This window comes from Spodoptera frugiperda, chromosome 9 (genome assembly GCF_023101765.2).
Source record: "Spodoptera frugiperda isolate SF20-4 chromosome 9, AGI-APGP_CSIRO_Sfru_2.0, whole genome shotgun sequence".
Taxonomy (NCBI): domain Eukaryota; kingdom Metazoa; phylum Arthropoda; class Insecta; order Lepidoptera; family Noctuidae; genus Spodoptera; species Spodoptera frugiperda.
The window spans coordinates 776,892-801,636 of record NC_064220.1 but is presented as its reverse complement, the minus strand read 5'-3'; the positions used below and the strand labels follow the sequence as shown (position 1 = coordinate 801,636).

The following is a 24,745-nucleotide window of genomic DNA, read 5'->3' as shown; positions in this document are numbered from 1 at the left end:
TCAAAAACAACAGGAAACGAAAAAAAACATTGCTTCTAAAAATAACTGCCAAACAAATTCCTGACCCATACTTGACTTTAGGAAATATGTGGTGATGTCATTGTTGGGCCCAAATGCCCAACGCGAGGTGCGTTTAAGGGCCTGTAAACACGCATCGTACTACGACGCAAACCCTGTGGGCATGGAGTATGGAGTCGTAGAGTAGTTCATCATTATGTGTTAAATAGGACAAACGTGTTATTGGATTTTATGCAAGTTTGATAACTTTCACGTAATACGTAGTCAAAAGGGTTTTGAGTGTGTTATATTAATTTTAAAGTTATACTAATATAAACCAACGATGATAAAGATGTGAACTAGTCTCATCTAAAGCTACGAGCAAACTGGACGGGTCAAAAAAATGTTGTGTCTTTTCCCAATAAAATACTATTTTATTTAATAAAAAGCTGCGCGAAAGGCCACTTCTTCCAATTGGTTATTCCATATTATTATACTCCATGGCTGTAACTATAGCGTGACGTCACCCACTCAACACTGGAGCGCCAAGGACGGAGGAGTCAGTTTGTAAAATACGGGAATGTTTAGTTTAATACAAGCTTTTGATGTAAATAAACGAAATGAGGAAGCAAGGGGGCTTGGTAGAATATAATAAAGGGCAGGAAATAGGGATAATGAAATGAAATGTGTCGATAGTCGTAGCGTAACAAAAATATTATTAATCAAGGATTATTTGTATCATATTGATTTGATCACGTTTTTACGTCATATGTTCGTTCCTTTTGTAACTAACTTGATGTATTTTTATAATAACTATTGTGAGACATACTAAATTAACTAAAAATCACGATTTACTCACAAACACTAGAGCATTAACTGCCGAAAGAAAACTTTAGAAGGCAAATCCTCCGCTAAGGGTCGGTCCCCAGTGTCCGACGTGGCGGTTAACGTGTTAATAGAGAAAAGCTCTACTAGTTACAAGTCACAGAGGGACTCTTCATCATGAGTAACGTATGCAGACGCGGCGATGTCAGTAGGCTGCGCGACGTCACCCTATACCTAATTTACATGAAAAATTTCAACATCTCACGTGCTATTTGGTCCGTTACAATATTTGTTTTGCGTTTTACAATATTCAAAATATCAATTCACTTCCATTCAATTTGTAAGATCACGAATCGATACAGCTAAACGGATATACGCACATACCTAACAGGAAATGACTTAAGGAACAATAATCTTGATACTAACGGGTTTCCGGACTATTGTTGCGCGTTGTATAGAGTGAGGGGGAACTCATTCATTCTTGATACTTGAGGTATGATGCATACTTCATTACTTATTAACGTTATATTGATCACACTATAGGACAAATCTACCTAAACCTTAAAAATCCGTTTTTTATGTATAAGCCGGTAAACGAGCAGACGAATCACCTGATGATAAGCAATCTCCGCCACCCATGGACACCCAAAACACCAGAGGCATTACAAGTGCGTTGCCGGCCTTTTGGGGATTAGAAATGTATGGTTGTTGGGGAATCGGAGATTGGGAAGCTTGGGATATTCGGAAAAATGGGATATGATGACCAACTTCCCAAAATAAAAAGTCGTAAGTTCGGAACATTACACTACAACGCTTAGATTTAGATTTCAGCCATGATCATCCCACTGCAAGGCAAAAGCCCTCCTTCCACTCCCCTCACTACAACGCTTACTCTAGACTAAATAAATATTATTCTAAATGATATTCTGAAACGTATATAATCAGATTGGAATAAATTAATACGTAACAGCCAACCGATAGGGACGACCCTTAAAGATAGTCTTAGACACTAAATTGTACGCAAGACAAAGGTATCACATAAATTACGCCGAAACTAACTAGGTCACGATGATAGTCATATAACGTTCAGTAATTAAAATTACATACATACATATCGTCACGCCTTTAATCCACGAAGGGGTAGGCAGAGGTACACATTATGGCACGTAATACCACTGTACAATGTACACCCACTTTTCACAATGTATGTTGTAAGACCCATATAATAGATAGTGAGTCTATTGCCATATACCGGATACATTTCCCGACCCGGGAATCGAACCCGAGGTCCCTTGTCCGGCAGTCGCACTTGCGACCACTCGACCAACGAGGCAGTCGAGTAATTAAAATTATTAGCCCAAATATCCAACTAAAATAGAATTCAGAAAATACTTTACCTACGTCAATCTTAAAGGTCAAGAGAATTCAAATTTCAATTATAAATTCTAAGTTATAAAGTCTGAAAATTGTTTTTGTTAGTCTCAAAGTTTAGGTCTCACACAAAACTAGACCTTTTGAACCACAATCAAAGTAGATATAAAGAAAAATTTGATTACATTTTCCAGAATATTCTAGTACCTACGTAGACATTGCTCGCAATATCAATTTAATTATTTTCACGTTAGAACGAACATAGGACTGTACACAATACATATAGATAGTATCTGAATTTCATTAAAGATCAAAGGTTAGGGAGTTATAGGTATTTACTGAGAAATGATTACTTCTCATACCACATATACTAATGTATATGTAAAAGAAAAAAGAAACCATAAAAGTAAATCGTATCGTCACACCTTTTTATCTCCGAAGGGGTAGGCAGAAGTGCATAATTGCACATAACGGCACGTAATGCCACTGTACAATGTACACCCACTTTTCACCATTTCTTTACAAAACGTTAATTTGTTTTATTTCATTCCTATGTCTCTTTCTTATTTTTATTATTAGATAAGTTTACCAATAAGTAATTATTTAAGATAATTTTACCCTTTATACGTACAACAAATCTGTTACAATTCAACGACTGGAACTTCAAAGGATTAGATCGAACAAACAAATAGAAATCTTTATTCTACCTACTTCTAATCCTTAACAAATATAAAGGCTGTTCTCTCATAAAAACTACAAAGCAAACAAGAAGCTTCATCTTACGAAAACAAAGAAGGAAAATAAAATAAAATAAAATAATGAAAACCGCAACAAAGTATGAAACTACAATGAAATTAAATACATTGCCAAGAATCCAAGATTCAGTTTGATCGTAAACAATAGCGTAGTACATAGTCTAGTTAACATTGTTAGCAGATGATAATAAAATATACTGCGCTGCCCATAATAAAATGGTCACGTTGGTAAACAATACCATTTAGATCTACTACCTATTAATTTTTATGGTATAAGCCGGTAAATGTGTAGACGGATCACCTGATGGTAAGCAATTGTCGCCGCCCATGGACACTGGAAACACCAAAGGCGTTACAAGTGCGTTGTTGGCCTTTTGGGGGTTAGGAATTTAAGGGTTGTTGGGGAATCGGAGATTGGGAACCCCACTCACACAACGCAAGCGTTGTTTCACATCGGTTTTCTGTGAGGCCGTGGTATCACTCCGGTCGAGCCAGCCCATTCGTGCCGAAGCATGGCTCAAAGAGGTGGTCATATTATAAGAAGATATTTATGGTCATTTGTCAGTCAAGTAATTTAGTAGGACCTTTCCTATGATATAATTATATAAATATATCATAAACCCAACCATTTTTGTAGGCTTTTTCTATTTCCATTCGTAAGTATCGTCTTTAGGTCGCTATAATAAAAAAAAAATACGCTAGTTTTGTGCGCAAATTACCTAACTTATAAAAATAAGGCGCAGTAAGCAGTAGTCGATCTTAGAACGTATTTGCGCCAATGGACAGATATAGGCAAATAACACATTTTTACGATTGTTTGCTATAAAATCATAGGTATATTATTATATCATCATTAAGATATAATTTTATTACTGTCAAGTACTTAATAGAAATGTAAATAACTTTATTAGTTAGTCATTTGTTTTTACATACCTACCTACTTCTGCAGACATAACATTTACCAATGTGATGTTTTACCAGACAGCAAGAATAATAACTATACTTATGAACAGAATTAAATTTACTTTAAGAAAATATAATTTTCTTATTTAGGATTGCCCCCAAAAGGCCGGCAACGCACTTGTAACGCTTTTGGTGTTTCAAGTGTCCATAGGCGGTTGATTGCTTACCATCAGGTGATTATTTACGTCTGCTCGTTTACCGGCTTATTGCAAAAAAGCAATTACAAACAATTCAACAATCAGAATATAAACAAAAATACCTACAGAAAATCCGAAGATAGGTTAAAAAATATATAGATATCAAAAGGCTTCATAAATAAAAGCCCTAAAAATAAAACCTAGATTTGATAAAGAGGTGATGAGGGATGACAGCGTCGAGATATCGACAGAAGTTACCACACCGAGCTCAAAGGTCACAGGAACTATAAATAAATAAGTGGGTCAGGTATTGCCACAGAAATATTCAGACTTTTAGAGGAACTATAAAAGTAAATGGCATTTGGTTAGCTGATAACAAGTAAGCACATGTGAAATATGTCATCTATCTCCTTTATAGACTACTAGGTTTTGCGAGCTGCATTTTCCAGGATAAAAAATATTAAGTATACAGACAGGGTATGAGCTGGCAGCTGGCTTGGGTTTGGTATACCAAATTTCATCAAAATCCGTTCAGTAGTTTCAGCGTGATTGACGGGCCAATATACAAATAAACAAACTTTTACCGTTGTAACCTGACTTTCCCAAGAAATCAAGCTGCAAAGCCAAACAGTAATATCAAGATATTAGAAAAAAATTAGCTCAAAAGAACATAATATTCTCTTCCAACCTTCTGAACACACATTGACCTTTTCCAGGGTTGCAAGACCTTGCTACCACCTGTTATACTGCAGGTCAAACTAACCTATCGATTGAGATATAAGTAGGCACTGCACTTATACCAAGGACAATAACCGACGCACCAGGTCACGTGCGAAAACATCGTAAACCATGCATTTGTTGACAAAATAAAGGAATTTGCCGGTCGTTAGTGCAGTGTAATGCGTTTTGCATGATAGCGAGAATATACGGGTGATTGGGCTATGCAGGCACGCAGCACGCTACTGTTCGAATAGATAATTGTGTGGAGTATACAATAATTACTGTAGTTCACTTGGAAGTAAAGAAATGGAGCCAATGCAAATTCTCCGCGTTTTTTTCAAAAACAACCCTCTAAAACGTTAAAAGAATTTATTTCTTTTACAACAAAATAATCCCATTTTAAAGGTGAAAATTGTCTTTCATTCGACATACATTACGGATTAAGCAAATATATACGTATATCAGAAAATATTTATCCAGAAAAGAAAAAGGAAAAACACTAATGACTCCGTTTCTTTGCTCCTAAGTGAAGTTGGAGAGTGACGTTCAGAAGTTACATAAAGGCGTTTGGCGCTATAAGAAAGAAGGGGAGTCTAGACAGCAATCTAAAACTAGACGAATTCCGCGACACAGACATTAAAAACAGTCAATGAATCAGCTTTCGAATGCAACATTCAAATATTCCACGCGATCCATATCAACAACAGCGTCTGCCAAGCACTTGAAATAACAGTGACATCGGAACATGCAATGTAGTTGCATAAGAAAACAACGAACTGTGCGACGCACAAACAAATAAAATACAACATAATATAACCTATGAAAAGTTTCCAGGGGCCTTAGTCTGCTATTACAATTGTGTCAGAATGGTCGATCACTGAGCAGTGCGAGATGGACGGAGCTATGTAGGTTGTATAGCTCCATCCCTCTTGCACTGCTCAGTGATCGACGATTCTAAGAAGTAGCGTCGCGGTGGCGCCCGCAATGTACGGTCGTATATTTTCATTGTATGCAAAAACTATAAAAGTCCACGCTTCCGTTACGTAACTCAAGGGCGCATTATCGGCAGTTGGCCTTACTCGTGATGCATTTAGTTGCACACCGATAATATAATGCATTACTACTACTAGTAGTTATAATATTTTACGGCGCTCTATACCAGTTCTAAGTCACGTCGCGCTGCGTACGAGTGGAAATGTCCAATGTTTTGCAATTATGTTGCGCTTGCGATGTTAGGTGTTGAATATACGTTATTTTGTATTCATAACTGAAGCAGAAAATTGAATTAATTTACCGATTCACTTCATTCATCATTTGAGCAATTGGTCCCAAATGGAATCAAGTTTCGGTTTTCCCATGGCTATCAATTTGATCATTTAGTTGGATGGTCATTAAGTATTATTGGGTTTTTTTGGTATGTATATATAAATGAGAATTTATTATTATTTCATCGCTCCCTATGGGACTTCGAATTTATGAGATTTAAACCACAAATGAATACTCTTTGCATAGGTCTATATCCCTGAGGCCTTCTTCTTAGTTTGCAAACTACTATCCTAAAAACCACGTCAAAATCAGTTCATTCAAACGCGAGATAATCGTGCACAAACATAACAGACATACATACATACAGGTCAAACTAAGAACCTCCTGTTTTTTAGAAGACGCTGATATCTTTTTAAGCCGAAGCAACCGTAAAAAATCTAGCAATCACACACCGTTAAAATAAAAGTATGTACTAACAAGTTACAAATTAATCCATGAATAATACTAGGTATATTAAACCTGTAACACTAACCTTCATACGAGTAGCTATAAGAGAACAGCACATTAAAACGCATCCCATCAGCTAACACTTGATAATAATTCATTCTGAACATGCAACGTCTTACGTACGAGTATCCGTCAGTAAGATATTGAAATAACGAACTACGTGATAACTGACACGCCAACGACGGAGTATTGCAGTTTTTTAATGCAATTTAATATGCAATGTTTAGTTGTAGTTACAAATACATTCGAAGAAATGGTGGAATGAAGCGTTGTTTTTTTACAAGCGCTTATTTTTATTTTATGCCTATGATTTTATTAAAAAGAAATATGTTTGAATTTAGAATTCAAAATGGCGATGTTTACACAAAGCAACCAGTAACCATAGTATGAGTTTGCTTTACGTTTAAAATATCGATCGAAACGAGAGCGCGATCTCTTTGATTGGTCGGCTCGAATAAACCACCCAATCAGAGCGCACTAAGGATACAATACTTTCTGGATAGCGAAAAAGATGAGTATCAATGCTACCTAATGAAATTAGCTATCTGTATACGTAATTTTGCATATAAATCGGAAAGTTTGAAGTCACAAATAAAACTAACACAATAAAACTCTAAAAAATAAAAACACCGACGCGTCTGACAGGTCCACGTAGCGACAAAACAAAAAACATTTCGACTATCCAAATAAATTTTAACTCTGTCGAAAAACTTTGTAAATAAATGTCCAGTCCGGCACATCAATTACTTTATTGCTTCAGTTTCGAGAACAGTCTGCGTTTTGACAAAAAAAAAATATTCTGACCAAAAAGGCAAAAAAGTTCATTTTATCATGAACCATTTCAACTTTACTTCCATTTTGGGAATTCAACAGAACAGTTCCCAAACATTGCTTTACACGTCAAAAATAATTTGTAGTAGAGAGAATATCGAAGCAATAAGCAGAAACGTTAATTTTATTTCAAAACCAAATCAGTTTTTCTTAAGGTGGAAAGTCATGCAATGCCTTTTCAGCAGCTCCGATCAAGCATCACAAATGGAAATTATAGAAGAAGGAAAATCTATTGAACGTCCAACAAACAAGCTAATATATCCCTTTACTGATTACAATAATTATCTATTATAATCAACACTAATTAAAATCTAAAAGACTACATCACGTGTCACCATCGTGTTTGAAACGCATTCAGTACCTTTAGTATGAGTTTGCTTTACCAATCAGAGCGCCGAAAGCGTTTTGTTTCGACTTCGTTCAACGTAAGGCAAATTCGTACTAAGGGTACAGTCAGTACAGTTCTTACAGATGGGGCCCAGTAGGGCTGATGCCTGATCCGGAGCTGCGGACTACCTAGCGACGTTGAGGTTTTTAGTCGGTAAAAGTATGACACTCCCTCTCGCCTCGCCCAAGGCGGGAGAAGTTATTGGATGATTTTCCCCTCTCAAAAAAATGGTACAGTTCTTTATGCAGTTAGGTCTTTCTTACCTTAGTGTCATATTCCCTCCATGGTGCAATCTGTCTCTCCGTCTCCCTTGAAGACACGAAGAGTACCACGTTCTCCGGCCGCAGTGCCCTGAGGAACCGCACCAGATTGGCTCCTACCACCGTCACATCTTCAGGGCAAGCTCCCACGAACCGTCTGATTATTGATTTTGATTCTGATCTGTGAAAGAAGAGTAAATTTTAAAATTATTAGTTTAGGAGTTGGGACTGCCTCATTGAGTATGACTAGTCCTTAGTGTGATTATTGAGGGTGTCTGATCGGATCCGATTAAAAAGTCAACGGTTAAGGGTACTGAGGGCATCAAAATTTGGATCACGTTCTACTATCTTCTTAATTTACTAGCATTCAGCGCTATATTCGTATCTCTTTCTTTTCTCCTATTCACCACTCCCTACCAATTTATTATTTTCTTCCCCAAATTTCAATGCCTCTTCATTACCAAAAGTCTGATCAATATTCAGTCTATCTAACTATGCCAATCTATAACTTCCACCTGTGTATAAGACATTGTGTTCCGATCGACGTTTAGACAATAGACTTAGACAATGACAACTACCTGTGTCTGGCAAGGTGTAGAAGTACTTTCGTCACGCTATACCGCCTGTATCGTCAACTTAGACAATATTCCTTACACATCTATTGTCTTTTAGTGTGGCTACAAACACGTGGAGTCGTATATTTGGATCAATACAGAGCGTTCTAGACTAATAGACACAAAATTGTAACGATGGTGAAAAGACTGATGACTGTTGGTAAAGTGAAAGAGGTATGTAAGATTCGTAGCAATTGGCGTGAGGTTATGTACATATGTAACGAAGGTTCTCTTACAAAGAAGTCTAAAGAATAATGTAAAATTAATGAATAGTATTAAGGCGAGACAGTCAGGCAATGATTTCATATGAAATATTTAAATTTGCTGAATTAGAGATGAAGTTATTCAAAGACTGTATCTTTTAATATCTTCTTTTTAAATGAAAAGAAAAGTCTTTATATCGATTGTTAATATTAAACGATTTTAGCTTGACCTATTTGTTTGTTTGGGTCAAAAGTAATTGCAATTTAAACCCCTTTCCTGAGGTCCAATCGATCTGATATTTGGTACAGTATCTTAATCTTGATGACCATACAATATAAGCCTAAAAAATATTGACGTATATATGTTGTGTTTCAACAATTACCTGTAAAGTTCGCTCTGTCCCGAAGTGTAGGACAGTCCGGTGCATCGTGTGGCGTGTGTGGGCAGGACATCGCGGGCTATGTAGTCCTCTATCCACTGCAGGGCACGGCCGGACCCGTTGTAGTCGCAGTACACAACTGTTGGACAAACAGAAAGATATATTTTAATACATTTACTTTATCTATCTATAAGTAATATAAAATTAAGTCGGGTTTTCCTTCCTGACGCTATAACTCCAGAATGCACGAACGGTCTCGGGCTCCGTTAAGTTTATAGCAAAAAAAATTTAGGAAAAAATTTAAGAGAAAAGAAGGAAAATAATCATTGGTGGCGAAACGAATTTTGGCGGGTTTGCTAGTATCGTATAGTTATCTAATAAGGTAACTAAATAATAAATCGTATTAGGTTTTGTATTCTTCTCCTTTTCGTCCTAAAATCTAATAATGCCGTTCTCAAAAACAATAATTATTCCTTTCGGATTTTGTTTCGGAGCTGCGAACGGAGTTCCGGAGGCGGTAACTCTTCATACACGTTTCGTTTTCGATACTGACGTCATAACACACCTATGTCGTACATTGCATCCTTGTACTTCTACGTGACAGTAATTTATCCTTCGTCATAAGAAAGGAAGTAATGGTAAAGGAAAATCTATCTTATTACAATTGTATAATGGTTTAATCTAGATAAACGATCGTGATATGAAACGGTTAAATATTCTCCAAGTACTTATATCCGACTTAGATCTATGATGCTGCATACAGAATACCTATTTAATACCTAAGTTTAAGGAAAACTACTCAATGGGAGCTAATAATGCGGTTTACATGCATTAAGATGCAGAATAGCTATCATTGCATACAAATATGCATGTAATTTGCATAAATAATATATAAACTCTTGATGTATTAATTGAGGATGTAAATGTTTTCTATTCAATGAGTTATTAGTTCCAAACACGCACAAAAATTAAGCAACTACTTTATTTTCGCGCATCCTACTCCGACGTCGCCGCGTCAGAGCACGCTACTCATGATGAAGAGTCCCTCTGTGACTCGAAACTAGTAGAGCCTTTCTCCATTAATTTACAAAAGTAAACCGTGAATTTTAGTTAATTTAGTATGTCTCATGAGAATTATTATAAAAATATAAGTACTTTCTTTATTTATTTACACTTCTGTATATAACATACTATAGCGGACTTAACGCCGGGTGGCATTCTCTAACAGTCAACCATTGGGTGATGCAGAGATGTGCAACAGTAGGTGTACCAAATATTAGTGTGATGTAATATATATAATATATGATAAACATTTTTTGTTTGTCTGTTTGTTCTAGCTAATCTCTGAAATGGCTGGACCGATTTTGACGGGACTTTTATTGGCAGGTAGCTGATGTATCAAAGAGTAGTTTAGGTTACTTTAATTATAGATATTTTGGAAAATGGAGTCACAAAGTCCGTAATCCACGCAAGCGAAGCTGCGGGCATCAGCTAGTTTGAACTAAATACCACGCATATTTAACAGGACTGAGTTACTGAGAACTGCCAGGCATTTCAAATTCCTTCAGGGCCTGAAATTACATGTGTAAAATGTCAAGGACGATGCCTAACCCTTATTGAAACACATGATTCTAATTCCAATGAGTATTATGTTATCAAACATCTAGTCTTTAAACTATCAAAATGTCTTTGAAGAACGAATAACCAAAAAATCACAGTCCCTTCTCACATATATTAATGGAGAAAAGCTCTATTTGCTAGTCACAGAGGGACTCTTCATCATGAGCAGCAACATCATTTTCTCCATTAGAGTACGTGAGTAAACCGTGATTTTTTAGTTAATTTAGTATGTTTCACATTAATTATTATAAAAAAAGATATAAAAACAAATCACAAATTCAAACATTTCAAAGAGAATATAACTGGCACATTCGATCCTCGATATCAACCGACGCGGACATTCGTTATTGGGTAAAGTGTTATTGAGTTTGTCACTTCCAATTAAAAGCACAGGGATCGGATTTGCATCCGATAACTACGTGTGGAGAGACGGCGCTTGGGAAAATAAAAACAAATAGGACGTGGTGCTACGCTGCCTAATGAAAAAAAGACCACTATTGAGGTGTATTTTTTCGAAAAATTCTCAGTACTTTTTTTTATATAATGTCGCCCCACTCTATTATTTTCTCTCATGTCGTGGGTGTGTTTACACACATACACACAAGACGTTGCTCCGTGCGGGTATTGTTGTCCAGGCCCCGCGTAAAACGTGCTGTGATTCTGAAATTGTGTCAGGTATTTGGCAATAGGCTCATCCCCTTTTACATTGCAGTCCGCTATCCGCCCTAAAGGAGCACTGGTAATTCCTCTGGTGCTATGGGCGTCCACGTACGGCGCTGATTGCTTATCATCAAATAATCCGTCTTCTCGTTTACCCCTTGATACCATAAAAAATCGTACATCTTACTAATTTTCCTTCATTATATATTATATCTAAAAACATCCAATAATATTAATGAATAACTTAATATAATTTCACGACGAACGTCTCCTTCATAATTAACTATAGTCCCAAAATCGACCTGAAAGGGGTCATTAACCCTGAGCCAATGTCAGACGTTTTGGCATTGTCAGACATTGAGTAGCTTTGTTTTAGATACCGATACCATCAGCTACAGTCTCGTTTGAATACTAATATTCAACGGATATATGATTTATATGGTCCTACAATTAACTGATCAGTAAATAAATAAGGTGTAGGCTCGGTGAAAAGTTTTGCAACAAAATTGGTTAGCAACCAAGGACTTTGAATTTTGATTTAATAGCACTCACGCCCGAATACTGAAATGGTACTCAATGTTAAGTTGCACTTAAATGTCGTACTATCTCTGTCATTTATAAAGAATTTGTAGAGACAGAACTATTCTTGAGCGCGTCTTAAAATTGAGTGACGTTTGAGTATTTGACCATCAGAGTAATAATTACCTAAATGTCTGTGAGTAGGTACGGTGGCTAAAAATGAAAGTTATGAAAATTATTCTGTGAATAGAGTAATACGACTTAAGACTGACTGACTCCGTAAGCAATTTGATTTGGACATCCAACACTCAATGAGTTTTAAAAAATAATTTTAATCTTGATAAGTAATTACCAATATTAAATGATTTCAAGCATTATCTGTGCGCAACAAAACGAACGGAAACACTTAAAAGTTATTCAATTAAACGATATCACCAAAACATTTGTTTATATTATTTCGTACTTAATTCGCCTTTTAACTTTTTCATAAATAAATCCGACACGTGTAATCACGCCTGTTACATAATATTTGGTTAATACAGATAACTGTATCAATTGAGCACAAAACAGCCGCTTATTGTAAACTAATATATTAAATAACAAATAATATAATTTTACACATAACAACACCAAATGATAAATATGCGCGTGAGTGGATTCGCGACCCAATTGCTGGCACTCAATTACGAGATAACGTGACGTATACAAGGAAAATACCTATTGTTGGGAAAACAATAGTATAATAGGTAAGTAATAATTATGATGATTACTTGTGAGTAAAATAATCTAAAATGATCAATGATGATGACCTTATTAGAATTTTGTGAGTTAAACCTAGTTTGTGGATGAAATTCTGATGAAGCCATGAAGGATTAGACTAATTTAATTTATCCAGAAAAGTCAATAAAAGTAACTAACGTGTTAACAACTTCATTGGAAATCTATTACAAACAAAATGTCAGCCTACATTAAAACCAAGAAAATAAAAAAAATCAAGCATTCTGACAGCAGATTAATAACTGGCTGGAAACAACCATTTAACAAACAAATAGAAGTACAGATAACGTAAACAAAACGTCAAATTGTCAATAAAAACTATTACAATAAGAGTGTCGCGTGTCTATTGTTTTACCTACCTACCACAATATACGTTTTTCTTACATCTCTAAGTTGTATTTATATCCGGAAATTAATGATACAGATGTAGAATTTAAGTTAAAGTTTTTAACGGAATAAAATAGTTACTAAGGAATAGTTTAAGTAATGAGTACGGCAGTAAATATTTGTTACATTTTTTTCTTTAGAACGATTTTTAATAAATTGTGCTACATATATAGCTACCTTCTATATACTGAAACTGTAGTATATTTAAATGGGATATTAATTAACAAAAGATATACATTGTATACGTTAAAACAAGCGTAGCAACAGCAATATATCTATTCAATGCTACTACCGACCCTAACAACCATTTTACTACACCACATTTCCACATCAGTCGGTAAGGACCGCACCCAAAGTGTGTCAACGACGCTCTGGACCCAATTACCAACGCATCTCTGTCCATATGTCCGTATTACGGAGCTGTTTATTTTGAACCTTATTAGCTAAGGAATAGTATAAGCTTTGAAACCGTTTCTCTATTTAGGTAAATAAAAATGTATGGTGAAAACTAGGAACTTTTGATTTTTTTTCCTACTTTTTTTTCGAAATTCTCTTTATTCTAGAAGGCTTGCAAATATATAATCTAGAAAGACCTAGATTCTAGGCTTTGATTATAGTTTAGTTTAATAATGAAGACAAAGTAAATATGAAGTAAACATATGACCAGTTCCAATTATTTTTGGAAGAGCCAACTAAGGAACTAGATACATGTGACAAAGTCTCTATGATAAACCATAACTTTTTTTTCAGTGGTGAAAATCATCCGTTTCTTCCGCCTTTGGTGACGCGAGAGGGACTGTCAGGCTCTTACTAACTCAGAAGCACTCCTACTCCTTTTTTCGAGCCGTAGCAGTCGCAATCCGCAGCTCCGGATATAGAAATAATGCTAAGTTATCGACGTTATGTAGACACACAAATCACTACAATAATGTGCATACAAAGATGATGCATAGATTAACAAATCATCATCTGTTTCACGTCAAAACTTACGTCAATGGAGTAGACTTTCAACTGTGAATTTATCAAAGTGTTCACCTCTACACAATTGAAAGTCAATAGAAGCGTCCCAGGCAGTTATCTAAGCTGTATTATCAAAACAATAAGGGGCATCTCGGAAAATTTTCATAGACACAGATAACAAGTACCTAGTCGCACGTGCAAGTCTATTCATTTGTTTACAGTTTTCTCTTTTCCTCTGTAAAGACGAAAATAGATGCAACGTCACGCCTTTAATCCCTGAAGGGGTAGGCAGAGGTGCACATTACGGCACGTAATGCCACTATACAATGTAGGTACACCCACTTTTCACCGTTTGTGTTATAAGTCGTATGTAATAGAATAATAATAATAATAAAATTCTTTATTTGTTTTTTACAAAAATAAATATTACATAAACCCACCAAACTGTTAAGACAGTTTGACGGCGGGAGTAGCGCTCGAAATTATATATATTTTTTATTTTATTTAGAAGGTGAGCCTATTGTCATATACTGAACACAATTCCAGACTTCGTGCTACTACTGAGAGAAATTTTCGACAAATCAAAAAGAGCCACGTAAAGCTTTGCCCGACCCGGGAATTGAACTCGAGACCCCTTGCCCGGCAGACGCACTTGCGAAATGAACTCGATCGCATTCTCGCCCGTGATTAGACGGGATTATTCTCACAACAAATGACATGGCGAGTTTACTTCGATCTTTCAAATTAAAAGTTACAGAATAGCCTAGCTGAAAAAAGGTACAAGTTACAATGCTATATAACATTATGCAAGCAACATCAGTAGTAACTTACGCAACCTCTGCGACAGAACTGCATCACTACTGCATTAAACACTACATTAACCTTGCAACTGTACCGGATTTATTGAAATGGTTTTGGACAGGTCTATTGGCTGTCAAAGGCCTTTCCGAAGCCTGTGAGGTATGTAAAGGGCCAAATTGTGAGGTACCGTAAAACCGGGTGAGTAGAAGTCGAGGGGTGAATAGATACAGAAGAGTATTATATATCTATTCACCCTTTGAATTCTATTCATCCCGTTTTACCGTACTTGAAAATTGGCCGACATGTTTAGTTTAAAAGACTGACTGACTTAAATGCATTGACCAAAGTATTAGGATTTAGTAAATGAAAGATAGCCGTATTTCTTTTCTGCTTCTACGTACAAAATGCATATGGTTATTTAGGGTATAATATGAAGGTGTAATATGCTTAGAAGTCAAAAAGTCACGTTGAAATGAATACATAGACGTACATATATTTACCACAAAAGGTATAGTAAAGTTGGGCACGTGTTGTACCACGCATTAGTTTTGCATAGCAGTAGCTGCCATATTGATTCATGCATTCTGGGTGTGGTGGGTGCTAATACATTTAAAGTCAATACTGACTGGATACATAACGTTTCTATGTGTGCACCCAACTATATGTATTGGTACAAATTGGTGCTCCACTGAAGCCTTAATCAACATAAAAGCATTCGTCTTGATACCTTTGCCAATTGCCAGTTTTTGCTTTAATCAGTTCCTATATATTACGTGCTATATGTACCTACGTCAACTCCACTCGGCCTGCAGGTAAGAGCCTATTGAGAGGAACTACATATTTGACAGAGACCGGACCATATAATCCTAGAAACCAAACATCAAAATTAGGTAGATACAGGTACTAGGCGATCAGATTTACAGAAGAAATGTTTCGTAATATAATCGAGTGCCCCTGTGACACGTTTGTATGATTTAAAATCAAGAACCATACGATACCAAGTATTTGGTGTGATTCGGTGCCAATTTTTTTTTAGAATTTTAAGCTGAAACTTTGTGTAGAGATTCTATTCAACCTGTATTCTTCAGTGCTTCTTGATGTACATGGGTATTTTGTTACATGCTGTATATGGAGTTGACGTACTAGATTCAAGTGAAAACAAAACCATGACCGATTTCTTTAGTCTAAATATTTTTGCTATAACTAAAGTAGAATCTACCAATATTATATACTGTGTAGGAACTGTTTTGTTTGTATATTTAAAGAGATCTATTATATTACTGGCTTTTGTTTCGACATTAATGTGCAATCCATTGAAAATGTTTACAAAGCGGTAAGCCACTGAATAAAATACTAATAATACTGGCTTTGTACACTGCATCGGCGCTGCAACTTCAATCTTTAGTATCTTTGCGCTCGTAAATGTCTATCTCTATTTATGTTTCAATAGCACTCCGTATACAATTTGTGAACCAAACCTAGAAGCAATTCTATGCTTGTATTTGTCTAAAAAGGTAGTCAGAAAAGTTATTTATTTATTTAGCTCTTCAGGCACAGAATGTATATATAGACAAGGTGGGCTTAATACCGTAGGCCTTTTGTAGTAGGCTAACCTTTGAGTGATGCAGACACAAACCAGTGGAAGTTGCACGAAGCAATACTTGCAAAATTCTTACGGACACAACATTGCAATTTACGGATAAGAAAGTATTGATTACGAGCAGATTTGTCTACCCATTCGGAAAATGTAGAATATTAAATTTAAAAATGAAAACTAAAGCTAATTTTCTTTGATGTCTGATAGAAAGATTAGCCAGATTCATCCAAAAGTTACCTGTAGACCATCATAATCAATGTCAGACACTTCTAGAAATAAAAAAGACACCTACACCACCTATTTATATTAACAAAACAGTAATAAATAGTGTAACATTTTCAAGGTTTATCCGAAACCGCGCAAATACACGAGGCGCCGTTTAATTTACATACTTCGTAAATATTTGTGCAACCAAACCAAAGCCGGCGGGCACAGCTTTTATTCAAACACGCTGTAATTACTTCGCTTACAGACGTGTCAGTTATTTCATTTTCATGAAGCTGGGAGACATAAATTTACGTATATTTGAGGTATTTTTTATGATGTCATGAAAATGTTTTATGTAAATATTGCCTTAGCATGAGGCAAAACGGTCACTCGTTTTGTAGAAGACTAATAACAACGAATAACGAATAGATAGATATACCGAAACACTGATTTTACTTAATACTGTCTCGCTGTATATTTTAGCGGACATCAGTTAATCCGCTTTACCGCTTAGCTACAATTTCGTACGTAAAACTAAAATAATCGACAGTAAGGATCCAACCACATGGCAGACAGGATAATTTATTTCGGTAAACGCATTTACAATTAACCTCATGTATGCCGTTTATAAGACACAATAGAAAATACATTGTGTCAAGCGTGGATCCACGTTTTGGTCACACGACGGGCTAACCCTTACTGTGCCGGAACGTGGATCCACATACGAGAGGTACTCGCTTGCTAGGAAATGGAAATTATTACAAACCCCTCTTTCGTAGAGAAGGCTCAATATCCAGCAGTAGACTCTCCTGGGCAACCCGAGACACCGGTCTATCTAGCGGATTACCGGGGCTCCGACTCCAAGAGCAGGAGTAGAAAGTGGTAGTTTTAGTCAGTAAGAGTCTGACACTCCCTCTCTCTCGCCTCGCCCAAGGCGGTAGAAGACATAGGATAATTTTCTCCTCTCAAAAAAAGACTCCTGAGTTGTTGATGACGTTGATCATTAAAGAGGGTTTATATAAAGATCTTCCTTTAGTCACTTTCATTAATTTTCTAATCATAGTTTATGAGTAAATAAAAGTAGTTACAATAGAACATTAACTGGACGTATTAGTAGCAGATCACAAGGCCTAACAGTGCTCGCTGGCATTGAGTGAGATAACTGCATTTTAATGTCGCTTAGTTAACTGTACAGGGAAGTAACTGGTAATTATAACAGAGGCTGCAACTATTCGCTGTAGATATTGATCGGCGATTTATAGAATTCTTGATTGTCTTTTCCTGGAACTTTAGTTTTTTTTTTCTTTTAAAGCCGTTGCTTTGTTTTAAGATTTTTTTTAAATGATCAGGTTTAACAGAGAAGTGCCAGTGCCCGAGTAAACTTGGTGCCAAACTGTGGCGTCCCCACATGACTTAAACCTCTTTACTGTAGATAGATTACAACTATCATAACTAAGTACTTTTGCTTCCTGCCCTAATAAAATATTACTTAGGGTTGTCGAAACATTATCTTTCGGTTCCCCTATTAGTCCGTCGCGTCGTGTCGTCTCGACATGCATTCCCTCTCCTAGACAGTCAATATATCTTTGTACACCCCTCATATTAAAAAACATTCCCAAACTATGAGTCGCGATCCATTGGACCCACCAATGGTTTAATTCCCTGAAGGTAGGTCCTGAGTTTGGGTATTTGATTAAGATTAAAATAGGTCGTAGTCCAGACAATTTTGGGAACCACAGCTCTACGCACCTCTAGAAAAACTAGAATGTCAGGTCAAAGCAGATTGCATTTCAATAATTCAGTTGCATTGTGAAAACGAAGCACGTAATCAGTGCATCCATTAACAACTGCACAATAGACTCAACGTGACAAATCCGAATTAGAATTGTAAAACGAACACGCTACAAACGATTGTGTTACATATTTCTTAAAGTATAATACAGGAAACACGTGTTTATCTTTAGTATGTACCTGGGTAAGGCTGAGTTTGTTAGCAAATAATATTTAATCTGCGTATTTGTGTTGCTAATACAAAGATCAGCTGTCATGCGCATGATTTGTGCACGGTTTTACCGACTAATATTAATAAGACTACCTCGTTGGTCGAGTGGTCGCTAGTGCGACTGCCGGACAAGGGGTCTCGGGTTCAATTCCCGGATCGGGCAAAGTACTACTGGGCTTATTTCGGTTTTTCGAAATAAGCCCAATAATTTCTCAGTAGTAGCACGGAGTTCGGAATTGTGCCTAGTATATGGCAATAGACTCACGATGTGCACCTCTGCCTACCAATTCGGGGATAAAAGGCGTGACGTTGCATTTACCGACTAATATATCCTGATCCCCGTAAAAATGGAACTTCTACCCGACAAACTTAACTGTTCAAGTGGACAAAATTATAACTAGGGAAATAATATGTTTCTATGAAGATACTATAGTGTCATTTTTGTTTGCAAATTTAATTTGTTAATGTTCTTTTAAATATCCCAAGTTAGTCAATTATAGTTACTTACAACAAAGTTAGTATAACTAGTCAAATGACAGAAATTAAAATAAAAATTCCGGAACAAACAATAACATCCTTGGTAAAAGAACCAAACATAGAATGCAAACGGAACAAGATATTATTGACGTTGATTAACAAACTCAATTAGCAATGTCATTTCACACCCAAGCATTAACTGCACCCATAGTACGAGTTTATTTTACGTTCAAAGTAATCGAAACGAGAGCGTTCGGCGCTCTGATTGGTTGGTTTATTCGAGCCGGCCAATCAGAGCGCCGAACGCATACTGTGTAAAGCAAACTCATACTAAGGTCCCAGGAGGTGAGTTAGCAATGATCATCATATAAATATTGATGCTAATTGAAGTGCTTTGCTAGATATTGCACGTGTTAACTATAAAAGGAAAATCTCATCAAAACAATATGTAATCGTACGACTATTACAACCATATTTTGGTTTTAGAAAAAATATTTCATTTGGTAAGGTATAAAGTTTCGGGTACACTATACCACTAGTTGTTGTTACAACTACACTAAAGTCTCAAAAATAGCTGAATGGATAGTAGTGATATTTGATAATCTGCAGACCAGGCTACATATGATCGTATGGATCATTTTAATCAGTTCTGCACGTGCTATGTTGTCACATTTGCCAGTATTGTCAGTTAACACAATAATAGTAGAGCAGATCTTCTAATGAACGACATTATTTCGTCGTGATAGTCCATTGCTAAACTGTGGATCAGATGAAAAGGTTAAGATTTTTCAAAGAGCAATGCTATCCAACATCTGTCAATGTGCAGTCCCTTTGAATGCTTACGGTAAATATGGTGGTGCCAATTTATCAAGGGTGGTGCCAATCTATCAATGGTGGTGGCAATCTATCAATGGAGCTGCCAAATTGCCAATGTTGGTGTCAATCTTCCTAAATACCCCCAAATATACGAGTACACCTCAAAAATCACCATCTAATCTTTATTTACGTTCATTCACACCCACTACACGGCACTCAGTACATGGTACGAGTTTGAATCACACGTCTAAGTGTTTACCTGCGATTAGATAAGGCACATTATCAGTTTTGCTTGAGGCAGACTATTTGCAAACACGTTGCATACAGCTACACTTTCGTTAAAGGTATCTATATGAAGTGTTTCATGTCTGGGTGAGATTAAATTCAGTATACACTTGTGACTATCTTCCTGGAGACACGATACTACACTAAAACCCTTATAGTAAGCTTCCTAAGAATCTAAGGCGCGTCGCCCACTGGTAAGTCGAAGCGACATCGCGTCAGCGGCGATGCGGCGTCGCAGCACGGACGAGGGTAGGTCGCCGGGGCGAAACTCCACTGCCGCGCCAGGTCAGTGCGTGGCGGGACGAGCTCCGGCGCGATCTCATGGCGGAATGGCAAAACGACTGTCGCAACCGAGGGCTGGGCTTGCTGTTATCGCAGCGAAGTCCCCTCTTTGAGGAGTGGCTAGAGAGGCGCCACGGCGTCCTCACCTACCGCCTGACGCAGGTGCACCGGACATGGGAGTTTCGGTAGGTTCCTGTTCCTTATTGGGCGGGAGGAAACGTCCGGGTGTCATCACTGTGAGGACCGCCCGGAGGACACGGTAGAACATACGGTGGCGGTGTGCCCTGCTGGGCAGAGCACCGCCAAGTCCTCAGGGATGTGGTCGGCGACGGCGACCTCTCGCGCCCGGCACTGGTTCAGGCCAATATGCGGAGCGAGAGGGACTGGGATGCCGTCTCCTCCTTCTGCGAAGCAGTCATGCTAGCTAAGGAGGAGGCGGGGCGCGTGAGAGAACAAACCTCCTTACGCCCCAGCCGTCGCAAGACACTCCGGGCGTAGGGGATAACGATTTAAGTGCGGGCCTGCGGACGGCGAGCAAGGGTAGCTCGCCGCCCGAAAACCAGACTGCGTGCGGCGCGTCGCGTTCCGCGCGCGCCTCAAAGAGCCATCAGACCACCACAGATGGGGCCCAGCAGGGCTATGCCTGATCCGGAACTACCTAGCGGGTTTACCGGAGTTCCGGGTCGAAAAGCAGGAGAAGGAACGGGGTGGTTTTTAGTCAGTAAGAGTCTGACACTGGAGAAGTCATTGGATGATTTTCCCCACTCAAAAAAAAAAAAAAAAAAGGTGCGTAGAGTCGACCATAAAAAGGTTGGAAAACCCATACTCTAATCTAATCAAAAATGTAATTTAAAATCAAAATCCCAATAATTATTTAACCCTTCGTATGTTTAGAACGAGGATCGCGAAAGAAAGAAAGAAAATATCTTTATTTGGCACAGACAGACAGACACGCGAGAGACAATATGTTTTCTATTTTTGTCTTATATACGGCATACCAACCAGAAGCCTGATCCTAGAATATCACATGAATCTCTACAGGCAATGAGGAAGTCAGTCATATCACAAAAACAAATGGAATACTAACCACAAAATTAACCCGAAATATTACTGGAAAACAAACTCCTAATCAAATATTGTAAATCCATATACAAATAAAATAAAATGCTTTTATATACCACGGCAAAATAAGCCTATATGACCAATATAAACTGATCTTACACTAGATACAAGTTTGTGCCGTTTGGGAGTTCTTTGTAAACTGGTTGTTAAGTCCTATATAAAGGCTGTTAGTTCTTTGTTGAACGTGTTATATAACTTTACATGAGCGTTCAATGTCAATGTTTTTATAGAGATAACTGTTTAAGTATAAGTAACCACATTGTACTTGACTAGCACGTACTAAAGAGGTTTAAACTGTTTTATCAAAAACCATACTGGGTCTTCCTTGCGCTTATGTTTTTCTTTTTCAAAATATGGTTATGTGTGTGTTACTTTGTTTTTATGGTAAACGAGCTGACGGATCACCTGATGCTAAGCAATCACCGCCGCCTATGGACCACCGAAACACCAGAGGCGTTACAAGTGCGTTGCTGGCCTTTTAGGGTTTAGGAACTTAAAGGTTGTTGGGGAACCGGAGATTGGAAAGGGGGGTAATTGAGCCTCCGGTTGTTCGACGTCAGTGTTGTTTCACGTCGGTTTTCTGTGAAGCCGTGGTATCACACGTGGTGACTACATTAAAGTATTAATATTAATGACTGTGTGCATTTATTATTTCAATTTAACACAAATACCTACATTATCTTCACAATGGCTTGTGGTTAAACATGTCACATGAATAAACATGATTTTTCTTTTGTTATTGCATTAGTGTGTCAAACATTGGCCACAAGTAACACAGATACAGCTTGACTATAGCTAATATTGGTACAAATATTGGCTTTGTGACAGTGAATAAAGATTAAGCACATGCCTAAATGCTACATGCTATATGACAGTATAGCTAAGTCGTTTAATTACGTTATACCATACTAGCTACTTCCACACGGTTTCATCCGCTCTGCTCGGCTCCTATTGGTCATAGCGTGCTGTTTTATAGCCTATAGCCTTCCTCGATAAATGCACTATCCAAAAAGAACTATTCAAATCGGACCAGTGGTTCCGGAGATTAGCGCGTTCAAACAAACAAACAAACAAACTCTTCAGCTTTATAATATTAGTATAGATATATGAGCCCCGGTTTTGCCTCGAAACTAGTTGAGTATCCTCGAAAAGTTCTAAGTAATTTAAAACTCTATAATAATCCCGAAAATATGTGTATGTAAGTAATCACAAAACGTAGAATCAAATTCATAAGTCATTCATCTACCTATACATTTCTTTGTTTTGGATTTCAGTCTCGTGACTCGTGACTCGACAGCTGACATTAAAGTTCCCCTACAGCACACTAATCTCGACAAATCGCCAATTTTAGATTGTGAAGGAACTATCAACGTTCTAACGATAGTAATGTGTGTATCTGATTAGATATAGTTAAGTGTTATTAGATAGGATGCGAAACGATATTTTGTAGCCTTAGTACGAGTTTGCTTTACGTATAAAGTTATTAAAACGAAAGCGCGTTCGGGGCGCTGATTGGTTGATTTATTCCAGCCGGCCAATCAGAGCGCCGAACTCGCTCTCGTTTCAATTATTCTAAACGTAAAGCAAACCCATAGTAAGGCAGTTGTCCCACCGGCAACGATGAACGAGTAACGAGTAGAGCTAGAACTAGAAACGAGTGAAAACGAGTGAAAACAAAAACAAACAAGTGAAGCGAGCACTCGCCGGCAGTGTGAACAGTCAGCGATCAACTATTTGTATATGCATCTCTTTTGTTTACACGGAAAGTATATCTATTGTACGTTTCTTGAGCGAGAAAATAGCCGATAGTTAGTCGTTCACTCGCCGTTGGTGGGACAACTGCCTAAGGGTACAGATAGAAATACGATAGAATAATAATTCGTTAACTTAATTTTCAAAAGTAGTCTTCATTTCTAAACTTGGATAAAACAATTAATGAACTTGGAAGAAACTAAGCATTCTATGAAATGTCTAGGTGTCTACTAAGAAGAGATCAGAAACGTGTGTTTAGTCAGAAATAAAGATTAAAATGCTGCTATTAACCATTGAGGTAAAATCTTTCTTATTAAATCTCCGAGAGGCATTTGAAGCCGCATGAACAATTATGCACGTCTAACTAAAGAAGAGGCTCAAAATCAATATAGCTCCCGACCATTAACGGCGCTTACTAAATTAATAACACCTAAGTACCTGTCAACCGCTTAACGCTAAATAAACGTAATCTATTCAGTTAAACGTTCAAATATTTGGTCTGTAGCACTCAAAACTTAATGGCTGCTTTGCTAAAACTATAAACATGAAGATATTTTGCCATACGACATTATGAGTAGGGTACATACTACTACAGACCAACTTGTATAAAATAACCAGTTTATGATGGTCTTGCTTTGTATAATCTTTCCGCAGAATCAAAGGTCAGTTTATACTGGTCGCATTGCTTGTCGTGTGTACTACTAAATACGAAAATAGGTCGGTTTTCGCAGCAGTTCACGAAATGGGCTGGCTATTAAAAGCGAGTCACCTGACTAGTGGACGTTACCGCACGTGAAGAGGTAATATCGTATCATAATAGTACGTGTGTGCTAAAAATTGTTGTTATTTCAGAATTTTAGTGGTATTTAATCGTATTAGATCGTCTGGAATAGTCGGACAGTACACTTTGATAGACATTTATACAAGTCATTCATTCACTGAGACACTGTTGTGACTGCTGTCCCGTAGTTTGTTTTATAGATTAGATACAAATTTTATAAAAAAAGTTGATGCTACCTACTGTAAATAAACTTTAACACGTAGCAACTTCATTGAAGTAAATAAATAAAAGTAAATTATCTTTGTACCAGGTTTTATAATAATATAGTAGACAGTGACAGTGGTCAAATTCCAACCTAAATAAATCACATCACTATTTTTTCGCGTGTAGACGAACACACTACGAGTCTACGATCGCGATCGTGACGATTCGCGATGTGTGTCGAAAATAAACGAGAATAGATCGACCTTGATCGCCGAGAAC

General features: G+C 37.2%; 1 protein-coding gene across 2 annotated transcripts in view; it reads right to left on the bottom strand.

The window, feature by feature from the left end:
• Positions 1-24,745, bottom strand: part of LOC118271388 (uncharacterized) — a 102,882-nt gene that overhangs the window by 37,986 nt on the left and 40,151 nt on the right. For both annotated transcript variants that reach the window (XM_035587473.2, XM_035587472.2), the window contains exons 2-3: positions 9,221-9,356; positions 8,024-8,201 (exon numbers count right to left, since the gene is read on the bottom strand). In XM_035587473.2, coding sequence (XP_035443366.2) covers positions 8,024-8,201; positions 9,221-9,356 — 314 coding nt within the window. The remainder of the gene's footprint in view (positions 1-8,023; positions 8,202-9,220; positions 9,357-24,745) is intronic.